The following is a 16,969-nucleotide window of genomic DNA, read 5'->3' on the forward strand; positions in this document are numbered from 1 at the left end:
GTGTGGCGCGCTCACTACATGCTTGCCCCGAGTCCTCTGTCAGGACAGAGCATTTGCTCCTCACAGGGTTAGGACTGGCATTCCCAGTGGACATCAATGTGTCCATTGATTTGTGCCTTACGCCAAGCTATACCCCACCCACTTCCTACATGTATGATCGTCTTGGCCACATAAATGCTGACTGGTTGCCCTAATACAGCCGAGGAGCCCACACATCAGAGTCATCAAAGTTCCTGTCTGGCCAGAACAAAAATTACCCTGGGCAGCTGTGACTGAGAAGTCACACTAACTAACGTGCCCTGTGCAGACGCCACCTCACTCAGCCTTCATCCTGGCTTTGTGCAAGGCAAGCAGACGGCCCCTGAGCCCCGGAGGGTGGGGTGGATGCTGATGATGGCTTAACAGGCTGTCACCAGCGCTAGAGACACAGGTGGCAGAGGTTGAGTGGGGGCTGGGTCCCAAGCAGACCAGAGCCCAGCTTCTACTCCAGTCCTGAAACCTCAGCGCAAATCCGCGCACGGGGAGCCCGCTGGAGCCAACCAGGAGGGGCGAGCCAAGACTCCAGGGGCACCAGCATGCTGTGCTCTGTGGAATGGACTGACAAGGCCACCTCTGTGGCACTCGTCCTGCAGAATTATTGACTTGACTTAGTGAATGTGGAGTGACGGAGTGCTGCAGACTGAGAGCCAAGTGGCCTTGGGCTGTCTTCACTTGCCACTGGCTTCCGTGCCTGACCTAACGGCGCCCTGTCCTCCATGGGGAATGGGCTCCCAAAGTCCATTCATATACTAGCGATGAGTACTGATCCACTACCAGAGGCCCCACAGACTTCTCAGCCCTCCTAACTGACACCCACATTCAGGGGGTCTGGGTCAGTCCTATGCTGGTCCCCCAGCTATCAGACTGGGGTCCTTGAGCTCCCCCTTGTTCAGGTCAGCTGTGGGTTTCTCCAGCCTGGTCTTGACCCCTTTGCTCATCACTCCTCCCTGTCTGCAACTGGATTCCAGGAGTTCAGCTCAGTGTTTAGCTGTGGGTGTCTGCTCCTGCTTCCATCAACTCCTAGATGAAGGGGAAGGGCATTTAAGGTAGCTTCTCCACTATTGCTTAGATTGTTAGTTGGGGTCATCCTTGTAGATCTCTGGACATTTCCCTAGTGCCAGATTTCTCTTAAAACCTATCATGGATTCCTCTATTAGGTATCTCCTTTCTTGCTCTCCTCTATTCTCCCCCCCCCCAACTAAATCTTCCTGCTCCATCACGACCACCTCTTCCCTCCTCTTCTCCCCTTCTCTTTCTCCTAACTCCCTCTCCCCCCCCCCCCCATGCTCCCAGTTTGCATGGGAGATCCTGTCCCTTTCCCCTTCCCCAGGGGACCGTGTATGTCTCTCTTAGGGTCCTACTTGTTTCCTAGCTTCTCTGGCGGTGTGGATTGTAGGCTGGTGATCCTTTGCTCTATGTCTAAAAACCATATATGAGTGAATACATACCATGTTCGTCATTTTTGTGGTTTCTTCTTAGTTCCATCCATTTGCCTGCAAATATCAAGATTCCATTGTTTTGTTTTGTTTTGTTTTGTTTTGTTTCCTGCTGAGTAGTATGCCATTGTGTAAATGTACCACATTTTCTCCATCCGTTCTTCAGTTAAGGGGCATCTAGGTTGCTTCCAGGTTTTGGCTAATACAAATAATGCTGCTGTGAACATAGTTTTACAGATGTCCTTGTTGTATAAATATGCATCATTTGGGTATATGCCTAAGAGTGGAATTGCCGGGTTCTGTGGTAGACTGATTCCCATTTTCCTGAGTAACCACCATACTGATTTCTAAAGTGGCTGTACAAGCTTGCACTCCCACCAGCAGTGGAGGAGTGTTCCCCTTTCTCCACATCCTCTCCAGCATAAACTGTCTTTGGTGTTTCTGATTTTAGCCATTCTGACAGGAGTAAGATGGTATCTGAGTTGTTTTGATTTGCTGTTCCCTGGTTGCTAAGGATCCTGAGCACTTTGTTAAGTGTCTTCCAGCCATTTTTGGATTCCTCTATTGAGAATTCTCTATTCAGTTCTGTACCTTACTTTTTAATTGGATCATTTGATGTTTTGCTGACTAGTTTACTGAGTTCTTTGTATATTTTGGAGATCAGCCCTCTGTCAGATGTGGGGTTGGTGAAGATCTTTTCCCATTCTGTGGGCTCCCGTTTTGTCTTGTTCACTGTGACAGTGTGTGGATGTGGGACTAGGGCGCTGGCAGACTGCGGATGGGCTGGCCAGCTGGGATGGGCTACCCTGTGCACAGTCCCCAGGCCTCAGGAGCGTGGAGCAGGGCCCAGGAAGGTGGGCGCCCTCCTTGGGCAGAGGTGGGACCATGACACTGACAGACTCTGGGCATGGTCTGTCCCTATCCCGTCCCGTCCCGTCCCCCCCCCAGCACTGTGCATACCCAGTCCCCAGGCCTCAGGAGCCCGGGAAGGCGGGCCAGAAAGCCTTCCCTCCCCGCAGCTTCTTTGCATCCTGGGATGGCCCCAGGAGTGCAGTGGTTACCATGAACCTGCAAAGAGCTCAAGAGTCAGTGGCGTTAAGAGACTAATGATGAGGGAAAGAAAAAAAAAAACAATGCAAATGGCCTTGTCAGGAGAGTATTAAGTGGATACTAATGGGCAGGGGCCCCCCACCCCCCCCAACCCCCCACCCCACCCCCGCTGGGCAGACCTGAAAATAGGACAAGACCAGTTCTCTAGCATCCCAGAGACATGCAGACTCCACCCAGGCGAGCAAGAAGCAGTGGGATGTGATCAACCCCCCCACACACACACCTGGGCTGCGCTGGGAGCCGCTTTGCATGCTAAGCACGGTGTGCTAGGTGTGTGGGGCCAACGTGGGAGCCAAGGGGCTCAAGCTTGATTCCCTAAGACAGGGAACCATTTGAAGGGAACTACCCATCAGCTCTGCTGAGACGCAGACCGCAGACCACACCACAGGCGTGGAGGTGGCGCTGAGGAGCCAAGTGACTCACCGGTTTCCAGCGGGGCGGGGGTCATTTCTTAGAAATGCTGTCATGGGCTACAGATAGGAAGCACCCAGGCCTGTTGAGTGTTAGCCTCTGACCTGAGACACTGCAGAGAACCTAAATTGTCCTCATACTCACACTGTAGCAGGCCCCAGGGCCAGCTGCACGGTCCAGTTCCCAGCTCAGCGCAAGGCTGCTTCCCCATTCAGGAATGCAGTTCTTCCTACGGGGAAATGGAGCCATTTCTGCTTCCTATTGAATTGTATGTGTGTGTGAGTGTGTGTGTGTGTGTGTGTGTGTGTGTGTGTGTGCAGGCACATGTACGTGCAGGAGTACACATGTCCATGTACATGTGAGTAGAGGCCAGAGGCCAACCTTAGGTATTACTTGGGTGCTTTCTTTTTATTGTGATTATTATTTATATGTGAGATTCAAAGTCTCAGGCCACCATGATAGCCCAACAGGTAAAGGCCCTAACCACCAAGCCTGACGACCTGCGTTTGGCCCTATGTGGTTGAAGGAGAGAACTGCCTTCCTCAAGTTAGCCTCTGACCCCCCCAAACACACATACCCACTAAAAATAAATAAGTAATATATATTTCCATTTTTTATTTATTTTATATAACCAAGTGCATTTAAATGAAAACAAATAATTATAGACAATATTTGGATATATTTCCATTTTCAAGACAGGGTTTCTCTGCGCAACCCTGGCTGTCCTGGAATTCACTCTGTAGACCAGGCTGGCCTCGAACTCAGAGATCCACCTGTCTCTGCCTTCCGAGTGCCACCTAGCTAAGTTTTTATTTTTTCTTTTCTTTCTTTCTTGTTTTTTTTTTTTTTTTTTTTTTGTTTTGTTTTTTTGTTTTCAAGATTAATGTATATATTTTTAAGGACAGTATTAGTCACTGGCCTCGGAACTCACTGACTTGCCTGGCCTAGGCTAAGCTGGCTGGCCCCAAGGGTCCACCTGTCACTGGCTGGGATTACAAACCCAGGCCACCATACCTGACCCCTGAACTGTGCGGCTCTGGAGATAAAAGCCGGGTTAACCCCTTCACCACTGGAGCCAGTTCCCCAGCTCCCCAGTTGCCCTTCCCAACACTCCCCCCCCCAACACTTTCTAGTTAGCATACAAAGGGATGCTTCATCCCCACAGCCTTTGTAAGAATTCTTTTATGTGTGCGGGTGTCCTGCCTGCAGGTGTGTATGCCTGTGTACCATGTGCATACCTGGTGTCCATGGAGGGTACTGGATCCTCTAGAACTAGAGTTACAGGCGGCTGTGAACAGCCACGTGTGTGTGGTGGCTGGAACTCCCAACCACTGAGCCACTGACGTATGTAGTTGGTTCATATTCGCTCCTATACATCTCACACACACACACACACATACACTCACACATACACTCACACATACACACTCACTCACTCACATACACTCACACACACTCACACACATACACACACTCACACATACACACACTCACACACACTCACACACTCTCACACACTCTCACACACACACACTCACACACGACGTCAGTAGGCAACAGGAGCTTCCGGCTTGCTGTCTGGGCGTCCTCCATGGTACATCATTGACCAGATGGTGCGTGCTGTCCACGTGGCTGCGTTTCTAGAATCGCAGGCCCAAGAGCACCTCCGCATTCCCGGGCCTAGCAGGAGCAGGGCTGTGTTAACTGCCAGGGAGGGAAGAGGCCCCTGACATAGCCCTCCCTTCCCGCCTCCCTCCTTCCTCACCCACAGCGGCACTGCTTTCTACAGTTACAGCGTTGGAGTTTCAGATGGGTAAGGGTTGAGAGAAAGCCAAGCATTCTTACGTGTCTCCTAACTTAAAGTTCACCAGGTGTTAGCCTAACGCTCCGTATCCCATGTGATATTTTAGAGAGACCTAAATGATGTTACTGTGGTAATAACTTGCTTGCACAAATAAAGGATGGAGCTCGCCACTAGCTAACCATAGAGGTCTGGAGGTCTGTACAGACAGACAGGAAGTAAGGTAGCTGGGCCGAAACAGGATATAAGCAGGGACAAACAGGAGCTCGCTCTCTTGTCTGTTTAGACGCTACGGAGGTGAGGTGTGCGTGGCTCGCTCCTTCTCTCTCATCTCTCCCCGTTTCCCTCTGTATCGGGCTCCAGGTTTTTATTACTTAGACTAATTAAGAATGCCATTTACATGTTACGGGATCACACTATTCTATTGTATTATGTGCATACTAAGACACGGCTATTAGCATGTACCAAAAACAGCCCCGTCTTAGATGACAAGTAGTTTTTAATTTTTTCTAAGTTTTCTGCTTTATTTTTCATATGTCTGTGATCTATTACGATGCTTCAAGCGAATCATAACCAAATAGAAAGTTTGAAATGTGTTATCCCAAGACAAATGCCTACAGGCACAGAGCAGTGTTTTAGAGCAGTGTTAGCTGTCTTCAGCACTTTCTGTTAATAAAAGTTAGTCAGTATGAGGCAACCCTTGGATGCTTTGATAAGATAACAAGACAACCGGATGAGAGTGGGTACCCGACCCCACCTCGAGTCGAGTTACAAAGAGATTGCTTTGCCGGGATCTCAAACAGTTTTCTTCATGCATCTCATGGCCCGGAAGCCAACAACAGGGGAAGAGGAAGTCAGTGATCCCCAGGTAGGCCCCTTGATAGGGGCTCACCATTCTCTGCGGACAGGACAGCTCCTGTTCCAGGAACCCCGGGTATCTCAGAGCTTGAGAAAGTTCTCCAGCAGAGCCATGCTCCTGCCTCAGATAGAGTAGTGTAGGATGTGGAGGACACTTGACGTGAGTTTCCTGTCTCCTTTCTTTCTCTCTTTCTTTTCTTTTTCTCCTGTCTTGTTTTTACAAAACAGGCCCGGACCACACTATATAGCTGAGTATAACCATGAATTCCCCATCCTCCTGCTCCACCTCCTGAGTTCAGGGGACCGCATGTGTGCACCGCCACGCCTGGTGTGTGCGGAGCTAAAGGCTCAAACCCAGGGCTCCACGCGCACTAGGCAAGCCCAGCACTGTACCAGCTGAGTCACAGTCCCAGCGTGGAGGCTCACTTTCTTTCCTTCTCACCTTAATAAAAATGGAAATACCGTTAGGGAACACATTCTCTATTAAAAGTAACATGCTATCGCAACTCCTGCTTGTGCATTTTGCTGAACCAGGTAACACCAAATAAATACAAAAAATATGAACCCCAGCATATCGTACATTAAATTATCAGATATGCAATAGGTATTTAAAAATCATGAGTTTAATACGGCTTTATGTTTTTTAAATGAAGAAGCAGATGTTTGTGAAACTGTGCAAATGGGATTTGTTCTGAAGGCAAAGAGGTCTTCATCTTAATCATTTCTCACTGTGCTGTGGGGGGCGCCTCCTGTGGTGTGTGACTGTCCTCCCCGGTTCAGAGTCTCCCTGCCCTTGCTGCTCAGGATTGTTCGCTACAAGAGTAATTTCTGGGGTGGCATGGGGGGGGGCAAGGGCTCCCCGGCATTTGCCACAAACCCACAGCTCTTGTGTCCTTTGTGCCCACAGGAGGATGTATGCACATGAAGTGCCCGCAGCCTCAGTGCAGACTGGAATGGTGCTGGAACTGCGGCTGTGAGTGGAACCGAGCCTGCATGGGTGATCACTGGTTCGACGTGTAGACGGAAGGCACTCAGGCACTGCCCCTGGCCACACCTCCTCACGGGAAACACGTGGACTCTTACCTTCTTAGTCCTTTCTTCTTCCCTGGGCATGTGAGCACATACAATGCACACGCACAAACACAGGCTGCAAATTACAGACGAGGTCCTTCCCACGGGCACCACGGTCCTTCCGCTGGGCACCCAGCAAAAGGCACTTTTCAGGCCTCTGTATATGCAGATATCCGCGTTGGGATATTTGCAGCCCCTTGTTTTGGATTCTCGTCCCAGCTCGAATCCAGCCACGTCATCACGTGGACAGGGCTTTCCCAAGTTTAACTTCCTGCCTTCACCTTCACTAAATCCATTCAGACGCTGCCGTGGGCGAAGCCACAGCTTTCCAGGGCTGTTGCTGCGCTCTGTTAAGTTAGACAGCGTAGAATCTCAAGGGCACACTCGGGATTTGAGGAACAGTGTTCTGCCTCAGCGATCACCTGTTCCCAGGGGGCCCTCCCCGGCAATAGTCAAAAAATATTTGTTTATCCCCAAGAATCCTGTCTTTATAAATGGTGCTGATGAGATGACAGCTTGGTGGCATACAAATCAGCTTATCTACCAAGTGAGAAACTGGGAAACATAATTTGAATGCGGACTGTTTAAATTACAAGGGAGGACATCGAAGCGGAAAGTACTTCCATTCGCTTAATTACCTGCAACTTTAAAAAGAAATTACTCTTTTTTTTTCCTGAAAGTATTACAGAATCTGCAATTTGAAATATTCATATTGCAGCCTGGAAGTTTAGCCCATGCATTTGTCTTCACTGTAAACTTAACAGGGAAAGTGCCTATAAAGGGAAAGTTTTTTTAGAAACAATCCCATGATGCTATTCCGACGCTAACAGCAGGGTAGGTCGGGTTTACATTTATGGAATATTTATAGAAGGCGTTTCTAGATCATCTACATGAAAACATGCCTGACCCTCCATCAGAAGGGGAGGGACCTCCCTAAGTCCCAGGGAGCCCCCATGCACCCAGGGGTCCTACAGACAGGGCCTTTCTCACAGGACAATAAACATACTAGAATAGTCTTCACATTAATACACAACACATTTGAATGTTAAGTTTTTCAAGATTTTATTTCCTGTTGTGTTTTGGTTGGTTTGTGAGGCACTCACACAACACATAAAACCGTTCCCACTGGGTACTGTGAGCCGCATTTTCTACTGTACCCTGCGTTTTTCCCTCTCCTTTGATTTTTCTGACTTCTCAGGAGACTGAGCTGGCAGCCGAGGGTCTGGCTGGCACCCGAGGTCCTTAAGAAACCTGGACCTTCTGAAATCAGTAGGCAGATGTAACCAACAGAAACCGTGGGGGGGGGGGAGAAGGAGGCAGTGACCTCAAGATATCCCAGGTCACGTCCCAAGAGCGTGTGCACCCCCATAGCATCAACTGTTAGAAAACCCATCCTCTCCTGCATGCCCCGGGGCTTCCCAGCCAGAAGAGCAGGGAAAACACCCGGTGGTGTTGGTGTCTTGTCCTGTGAGGAAAAGCAGCAGGCCTAACCAAGCCCATGTCATAGGTTTTCGTTCGCGTCACCCAGCACTATTTTGTCTGCAGCATTGACCCTCCTACCGCCCCCTTCCACACCTGTGTGTTGTGCTGGGTTCACACGTCTGCCCTGTGCCAGACTCCCGGGAGCTCGGTGGTGGCTGTCCAAGCATGCTCCTCCTTTCTCTCTTTCTGGTGATGGCCTGTGCTCCCTTCAGAGTAGAGCAGCGACTCTTGAGTTAGCTTAAAGGGAAAACACCCACAGGGTGTGAACATGAGCCGTAGCCTGTGTGTTGTGTGAGTGTGAGCAGTGTGATAAAACGCGCATGTCAAAGACTGGCAGCCAAACCTTTGCAGAGCATGCTGTGAACATAAGTGTACCCATGGCGGTACCCAGATGCCCGTGGTGGTACCCAGACTGTCAATAAAAGAATCAAAAGAGCATTGGAACTTGTCCCTGGGGACGTATTTCTTTGTGGCCTCTCATACTGCTTGGAAGCATCACGTACTGGGAAAAGGTGGCCCCTTTTCTCTCCACGATTAACCCTGAGGGTTTTGCTCTCTTAATCCTCGAAATTTCAGAACGAGACCTCATTCTGAAACATGATGGTCACTTTCTTGCCTTTCTCACAGACTCGCCCAAGTTAAGTGTTTACAAGAGAAACCAGGGCTGCAGAGCCTGGAGAGATGGCTCAGAGGTCAAGAGCGCTTACTGCTTTTGCAGAGTTCAGCTCCCAGCACCCACGCGGTGGCTTGCAACTGTCTCTACTCCCATCGAATCCGACACCCTCTCCTGATCTCCACTGCCTCCTTCAGGCATGTGCTGCACACACATGCATTCAGGCAGGTGCACGCACACATGGGCACACGCACGGGTGCTTGCACACGCACAAATAAATACACCAACAAATAAGTAAATGTCTTGAAGAGAGACGAAGAAGCATGGGTCCGGGAAGGTGGACCGGTGAGTAAAGTAGCAACTATCAGAGCATGAGGACCGGAGTTCAATCCTCCAAAAACTCACGTAGAAAAGGCAGGTACAGCAACACACACCTGTAATGCTCAAACTGAGAGGCAGAGACAGGGGGATCCCTGGGTCTCAATGGCCAATCTCCCAGGATTAGGGAGCTACAGACCTTATCTCAATGTATATATTTAACAGAGCATTGAAGCCGGGCATTGGTGGTGCATGCCTTTAATCCCAGCACTCGGGAGGCAGCCACAAAGAAAAGAACAGGAAACTGAGCATTGACCTCTGGCCTCCCCATGCTCCCCAGAACGAAAATGCCGAGAAGGTGGTGGTGGTGGTGGTGGTGGTGGGTTTCATGTTACTGTCTGGGTGTCTAAGACGACAGACTTGGCAAAAACAACGTAAAGAAGGAAGTGTTTATTTTGACTCACAGTTTAAGGAATGTGATGGCCAGTGTTGACTGTGGGCTACATGGGGACTTAGAATCGCGTAGGCTCGGACCTTTAGAGGGGAAGGGTTGGCTTGGGTTACTTAAAGTGAGAAGACACACCTAACTCTGGATGGAATGTTCTGAGGCTGGAAAAAGTGAGGGGAAACATGAGCGTCATCTCTCTGACCCCTGACTGAAAACACAATGGGACCGGCTGCCTCTGCCTCAGCCCCCCCCCCCCATGCCCACGCCTTTTCCACTACGGTGGATGCATACCCAAACTGTGAGCCTGGACAAGTGTCCCCTTCTTTCCTTTAAGTCGCTTTTGTAGGATATTTCGTCATAACAGTAAGAAAGTAACCAACACTCAGCTAGGTCCCTCGAGTCTAAGCAGTTCAGGGTACACAGCAGGGGGTGTTGGTGTTCAACTGGCTTCCTCCTTTACGTCTAGTCTGAAACTCCAGTTCATGGGATGGCGTTCCCACATCCAGGGTGGGTCCTTTCCCTTAGGTACACATCTCTGGAAGCATCCTCACAGACATGCCCCAAGGTGTGCCTCCTGTGTGAGCCCATCACGTTGACAGTGAAGACGGTATCAGCGCTAAGAAGATGGTGGATGCTTCGTCTTCTTGGTAACATTACAGTGCCTGGCTTGTCTCAGTGTGTCTTTTGGCAGCAACCTGAAGAGACCATCTCTGGACAATCTCGTATCTCTTCCAGGCCAGCAGCATGCTGAGGATCCCATTGGGAGCCAGAAGCCTGAGAGATGCTGGGAGCAAACAAAAAGGTAAGACCCATTGCCCACCCAGGGAAAAAATGCAGAAGTGAGACCCATACACACACACACACACACACACACACACACACACACACACACACGGGTGAGCTCTGTAGACAAAAGCAACGTCTCCCCCTTTAGACTGCTGTCATCGTTCACTGAACCAATCCCCATCAAGCCATCCACAGCTGACCACTAGTATTAATACAAGAACAATTCAATAGAGGCCACAGAATAAGCCAAACCACAGAGTGGACAACTACCAGGTGTGTGCACACGTTACCGTCATAGATTCATGACTTCATGCGAGTGGCAGGCGGGGCATGTGTTGGACTTGAATGTGTTGGACTGCCTTCTTCATACTTCTAGAAGTTTCTCTGTAAGAGTAAGTTGCTAGTTGTTCTTCCTAGCTGTGTGTGTTGTGTGTGTGTGCGTGCGTGCGTGTGTGTGCGTGTGTGTGTGTGTGTGTGTGTGTGCAGGTGGTATCCAAGGTGTGGGCTGAGGAATTCAGATTAAGAATGGAACTAATTGAGTACAAGTAGTATACACATATGCAAAATATGGGGGAACCATCCGCCCTTTCCCAACCCCTGTACTCTGTGTCATTTCAGACAGCATGGGGATATGAATGGTTTGTGTTCTGAAGGTGCTCTTAACTCAGCATGTGTTAGTCAGGGTTCTCTAGAGGAGCAGAACATACAGCACACACACACGTGTAAAAGGGAATTTTTAGAATGGCTTACAAGCCGTGATCCAGCTAGTCCAACAAACGGAAGCATCCAGTAGTTGGTCAGTCTGGACGACAGCATGGCTCAGCTGGTCTTCGGCGCACACTGGAATGCCAGGGAAGGGATGGACTTGCTACCCAGGGCGAGAACAGGCAGGCAGAGAGAGCAAGCTTCATCCTTCCTTGTCCTTTATAGAGAGGCTGCCAGCAGGAGGTGAGGCCCAGATGGAAGGTGGATCTTCCCACCTCACAGACAGAGATTAGAAGAGGGTCTTCCCACTTGAAATAATTTAAAAAAAAAAAATCTCTCTCAGGTGTGCCCAGCCATTTGAGATTGTTAATTCCAGATGTTGTCAAGCTGACAAGACTACCAGGAACAGCCATCACACAGTGAACCTTCTTTGCGTGAACACTATGGACAAACTGTCCATCCACAGCATTGGGAAAGTGTTGCTGGGCTTGAATAACCATGCAGAGTTGACAGGGAGTGCTGTATGGATAGGAAGACTGCTAGGTAACAGGAACCCAGACGACCGACTCACATAAATCCAACTCATAAGAGAGTTAGCTGAGATGTCCATATCAGCAGCTTACCTCCTGGTCTCCATGCATGCTTTTCCCACCGCCCAGAAGCCATCTTTCCAAGAGCTCCAGGTCCCGCCTTGGCTGTCTGACCTTGAGTTCTCCCTCCGTAGGTCCCTCACACGAGTGTCGGCTAACACTCCGAGCCTGCATCGGCTTCCTATTCATGGCAGTGACTGACAAAGCTCTGTGTGTAATGTCAGGCTCTTAAGGGCAGGTAAGGAGAGCAGAGCTATGTGCACACCCTCGGACACCCAGCTCTATAGCTGTCAGATCCCACCTGCTGTAATTATGGATTTTCATCTTGGAAATCTGAACAACTCTATATCAAAATATCACGATACTGCAAAGGTAGCTTTGTGGAGGCTGCCTGATGCTATTGACTGTTGGCATCTGGCCAGAAGCATCCCACTGCAAAGGCAAGGCTGGTTCAGACTGGAAAGCTTGCTTCAGGTTTAGGCGAGTTTATTCTAGAGGGTTCCCAAGACATTTGGACAGTGATTTCTCCCCTCCACCCCACGCAGGCCAAAGGAACCATGTCACCTCCGCTTCACAGAGCAGGCACACACCGCTCTGCTATTTCTCCCAGCAGATGGTGTGTCCCCATAACTCCTGGTTCTGAATTTCAAACTCAAGAATGACTCAGACAGCATTTTTGGAGAGATGCTTTTTAGCATCGGATGACTTAGTATATTTCCATGAATGTTTTTACCCATGTTCGGGTTTTTTTTTTTTTTTTTTTTTTTTTTTTGTTATAAGAATGATTATTGTATTATTTGTTCTCATTATACAAACAAAAAGAAAATTATGGTTATTTTTCATCTTATTTTTACTTAGTGTCAGGCCAGTGAGATGGCCCAGTAAATAAAGGCTCTGGCCACCAACCCTGACGACCCAGATCCAGTCCCCAGAACCCACAGGGTAGAAGGAGACAACTGTTTCCAAAAAGTTGTCCTCTGACCCCCACACATGCACCATGGGACACATGCACAAAATTAATTTTAAAAACACATACATAGTGTCAATTTATGCAGCGACAATGTCCTCAGGCTTCATCATAGCCTGTGTCACATGTGCCAGTTTTAGAGCTAATGTAACCATCCAAACATAAGACAATTATTTGTAAGATTGGGTATAGAAAGTGTGTGTTACAAAGAAACTGGCTTACAATAGTGCTGGAGGTGTGGCTCAGTGTTAGAACACTCGCCCAGCGTGCACAGGACAGGACCCGAGGTTCCCTTCCCAGCACCAGACACCCACGAAAGCAAAGGAAAGGCCAAACATGTTCGCAATGTCACTTAACAGGAAAGGCATTTGCAAAGGCTGTGATGGCACACTACAATGGCTGTGATGGCCAAGCAGCAGAAGCCAGATGGAAAAACTCACACAGTCTGGTTAGTTGTCCCCTCGTACCCATCTCCGTATTGACAGGTGTGGATTAGGGTGGTGATTAGGATTACATCTGGGGGGAGGCCCTGATGATTGGTGTTATCTGAACCAAGCTCTGAGAGAGCCTATCATTCCACCATTCGGAACCACAAGAGAGTTGCACCAGACAAGGGGTCTGTGGCACCTTCATCTTAGACATCCAGCCTCCAAAACTGTAGCAAATAACTCTCTGTTGTACATAAGTAGCCCTCTGGATGGTATTTTGTTATAGCAGCCTGAATAAAGCAAGACAAGGTATACATTAAAATATAACAACTTACTATTAACATATAACCGCTAACTGCCAAGCCTGGTAACTGTTAACAGTTATATGATATTTTTAATTGGTTCTATTTTTGTTTTGGTTTTGTTTTGGTTTTTTGTTTGTTTGTTTTTGAGACACAGTTTCTCTGTGTAAGGTCAGGTCCTGCTGTTCTGGAACTCATTCTGTAAACTTTGCTGGCTTTGAACTCGGAGATCCACCTGCCTCTGCCTTCCAAGTGCTGAGATTAAAGGGCTGCAACACTTTTTTTTTTTTTTAAGAAACTGACTTAACAATGAAAAATAGTTGGTTCTTGTTTGTTTGGGTCTTTAAATTTTCTGGGCATTCCCTGTTTTGATGCGATATTCCCTAACACTCTAAGGTCCCTGTAGTGAGATATCCACCCCGCCCACACCTGTTGCACTGAGCATGCCCATTTGGGCATAGGGACAGGTCTGGGGTCCCAGACCCCAGCTTTCTCTATTACTTCCTGGTCAGGGACGGAGAGGATGCGGAGGCGTCCTTAGAATGGGAACCTGTGGCGATCATCTGTTTCTGGTGTAAGTGATTTCTCCCGGACTAAACATCCATCAGCCTATTGTTTCCCAGGTTCTTATTCTCCATGCAATAGGTTCTATATCGTATGCACTAAATAGCAAAGATTTTTCTAGTCACTCAGTCCAGTCTGGTAGCTTTCTGCAACCTCCAGAGGATTGTGCCAAAGACTTTGGATGACGTGGGGCAGGAGAAAACGAACAGAATTTCTGGGCTACTCCGTCAGACCCCCGGCTCTAGTGTAAACTTGACATTTCTGAAATGTCTCACCATAATCCCCTGTTCAGCCTACAGTGGGCCTACCAGCCTTCCTGATTTGGCCAGGATTGTTTGAAGCTAGGCAGGAAGAGTTAACTACCCGGAGAATATCCAGGTCCCAGCTAGGTATTTCCCACTTCCTTAACCCTTGACACGATTGCAACCTGACCCTGTGTATATGCCTCATCCCCTGACAGCCCAGCTGATCAAGAGGTCCAAGGCCCCAACACCCTGCAGGAGTTCACCCGGGTTTGGAAAACATCCGGAGCAGCCCTGGCAAGCCCTAAACCTTCCCTGGGGGCCGGCTGCCCACGTGGTATTTGATAATTCCTGAATCCCAGTATGCTTTTCTGCATTAGCACCCTGGCTTTTTCTCCAGGGCCGCATCTCACACAAGCATTACGCTGATCTGACGCCGCGGCCACTGAGGTCACAGTGATTTATTTCCATCCTGTCCTCATCTGCTCCAGCCTGTCTGCCCCAGGTTTGGGGCACTCACTGTCCCCAATCGCTGCCCTGCCTCCTCCCCTCCTGGAGGCCTAGACTCGGCCACTGCTTTCACTTAAGCAGCCTTCCCAGCTCTAGAAAGCTCAAAACATCCCCAGATCATGCAGTCCCTTCTCACTTGTAATTAATGTAAGCCAGGGTTTATTTACTGAGTGACCGGTCAATAACGTTGTTTAGACTTGGACTGAATGGATGTGCCCAATCTCCACCTCGAATACCAACTGATTTCAGGAAAGACAGCCAAGACTTCTGTTTCTCCTGAATGTATATATTATTATTAGGATGAGCTATCAGAAAACAATTTTATGAGTAAACATTTAAGTGGGAAAAAAAGGAAGCTTCTATGAACATGACAAAACCCACCCTATTTCTGTTTGACGAAGGCAAAAACTTTCATTTAGAAAGCTATGGTGGAAAGTGAATAAAATGCATAGATACATCTCCGTATATCCTGCAGAGAGGCTCCTTGTTTTGACTGGGAGTCTCTGTCGAGCTGGCTTGCTAGCTGGGCTGTTCACTGTTGACCTCTGCTGTCCTAGAGAATGGAAAGAAAGCCTGGGTCCCCAGTCCTTGGTTTTCACGTTCTGTCTCAGATATGGAGGCGGGTTAGTGCGCCACAGTCAGGTCTACACGGCTGCCTGACCCACCACTGCCTGGCGTGTGGGGCACAAGAGAGGTTTTATCCGAATCTCTTCTGTTCCAGGCCCCCTGAAGGCAGTGAGTTATTCAAGGCCATTATGTATACAGTGTGAATACAGTGTTCTGCCTGCTTTCCAGAAGAGGGCACTAGATCTCATTACAGATGGTTGTGAGCCCTCATGAGGCTACTGGGAACTGAACTCAGGACCTCTGGAAGAGCAGCCAGTGCTCTTAACCTCTGAGCCATCTCTCCAGACCAGTGACTACAAAAACTTAACAGATTCAGATAGGAAGCCACATGAAGGGGAGATGCTCATGACTTTTTTACTTACGCTATCTACAAGACAAACCATTGCTGGGCACCGAAGAAGGCGTGTGCTGGAGCTGTGAGAATGAAGGCGGGAAGTATCCAGGGACAAGAACTAGGAAGTGTGCCAAGAGGCCTGTATGACACCCTGCATGCCAGAGTGCCAGTGCAGCCTACAGATCTGAATCAGGTGTTCTAGAATGTTCTCTTCTTGAGGATTATGGGAAGACTCTGAGGATACAGCCAAAGAAGAGGGGGTGAGGTGTGTGTGTGTGTGTGTGTGTGTGTGTGTGTGTGTGCGTGTCATTGTAACAGCTTCCTCTAACGCTCTGGGAGAGAGGAACTCAGGCTGAGATGGGTTAATGACCCATCATCTCCGTAAGAGCCTCCCCCATTGGTGTACAATCAAGGGCGTAGGCAGGCCATCCACACACTCTGTGCTGACTGAGCCCAGCTGAACAGGCTGGGAACTCAGTCCTTCCATAGAACCTTCCTGAATCTGAAAACGGTGCCCACTCTGCTGTTAACATTATGCTACACTCAGAAGGTCGGGGGCAAACCTGTTCAAAGTCTCTCTCTGCAGCTTGAGCTCGATCAGCTACCACTCAAACTGTGCTGGCTGGGGGATAAAGGGAAGGGACACACATGTCACCTAGGACATTGGGTGAGAAGGGACTGCTTTGAGCTTTCTAGAGCTCATGTAGTTGATTGTTCCCTTTGGTCATGGTCACGCATATCTTTACAAATCAGTGAACTGCACAGTGTAAATGGCAGAAGGCTCTCCCCAAACTCAGAAGGAGCGGCACTCAGTATTTTAACATCTAGAAAACAAAACCCTAAAATCACCATTAATGCATTGCCCATTGTTTCCAGGGCTTGCTTCAACTCCCTGGATAAGAGCAGTGTTGGGAACCTGTGGCTAGAGTGGAGACTAGAAGGCGAGCGACAAAACAGGTAGGTGCAGATGCTGCCTGTGTGCAGGGAATGAGACGGAGAAGGGCGGGCATCTCTACACCGTTCCTGTGTGTGTGTGTGTGTGGTGTGTCTTTCACATTCAAATCATAACAAACGGTCTTGGAGTCGGTGTCATCCCTCTGAAATACTTCTTGTCTATACCATAGAATAACATATGTGATGTTTAGGGTTGCTGTAAGACTCACATGGGAAAACACACACACACACACACACACACACACACACACACACACACACGACTCATATAGATTGCTTGGTCCCCAAATGGCAGCACTATTTTGTGAACAATGGCTACTTAAGGTGACATGGTAAAGGAAATGGAACCCTGGGGCATATCTTTGCCTGTGTC

General features: G+C 48.9%; 1 protein-coding gene across 1 annotated transcript in view; it reads left to right on the forward strand.

Moving 5' to 3' along the window:
• The window catches only part of Prkn (parkin RBR E3 ubiquitin protein ligase), a 959,805-nt gene extending 952,919 nt beyond the window's left edge, over positions 1-6,886 (forward strand). Inside the window, exon 12 of the mRNA XM_051206078.1 lies at positions 6,563-6,886. Coding sequence (XP_051062035.1) covers positions 6,563-6,675 — 113 coding nt within the window. The 3' untranslated portion in view covers positions 6,676-6,886. The remainder of the gene's footprint in view (positions 1-6,562) is intronic.
• The last annotated feature ends 10,083 nt before the right edge of the window (positions 6,887-16,969 follow it).

The sequence above is a fragment of the Phodopus roborovskii genome, unplaced genomic scaffold (assembly GCF_943737965.1).
Source record: "Phodopus roborovskii unplaced genomic scaffold, PHOROB, whole genome shotgun sequence".
NCBI lineage: Eukaryota > Metazoa > Chordata > Mammalia > Rodentia > Cricetidae > Phodopus > Phodopus roborovskii.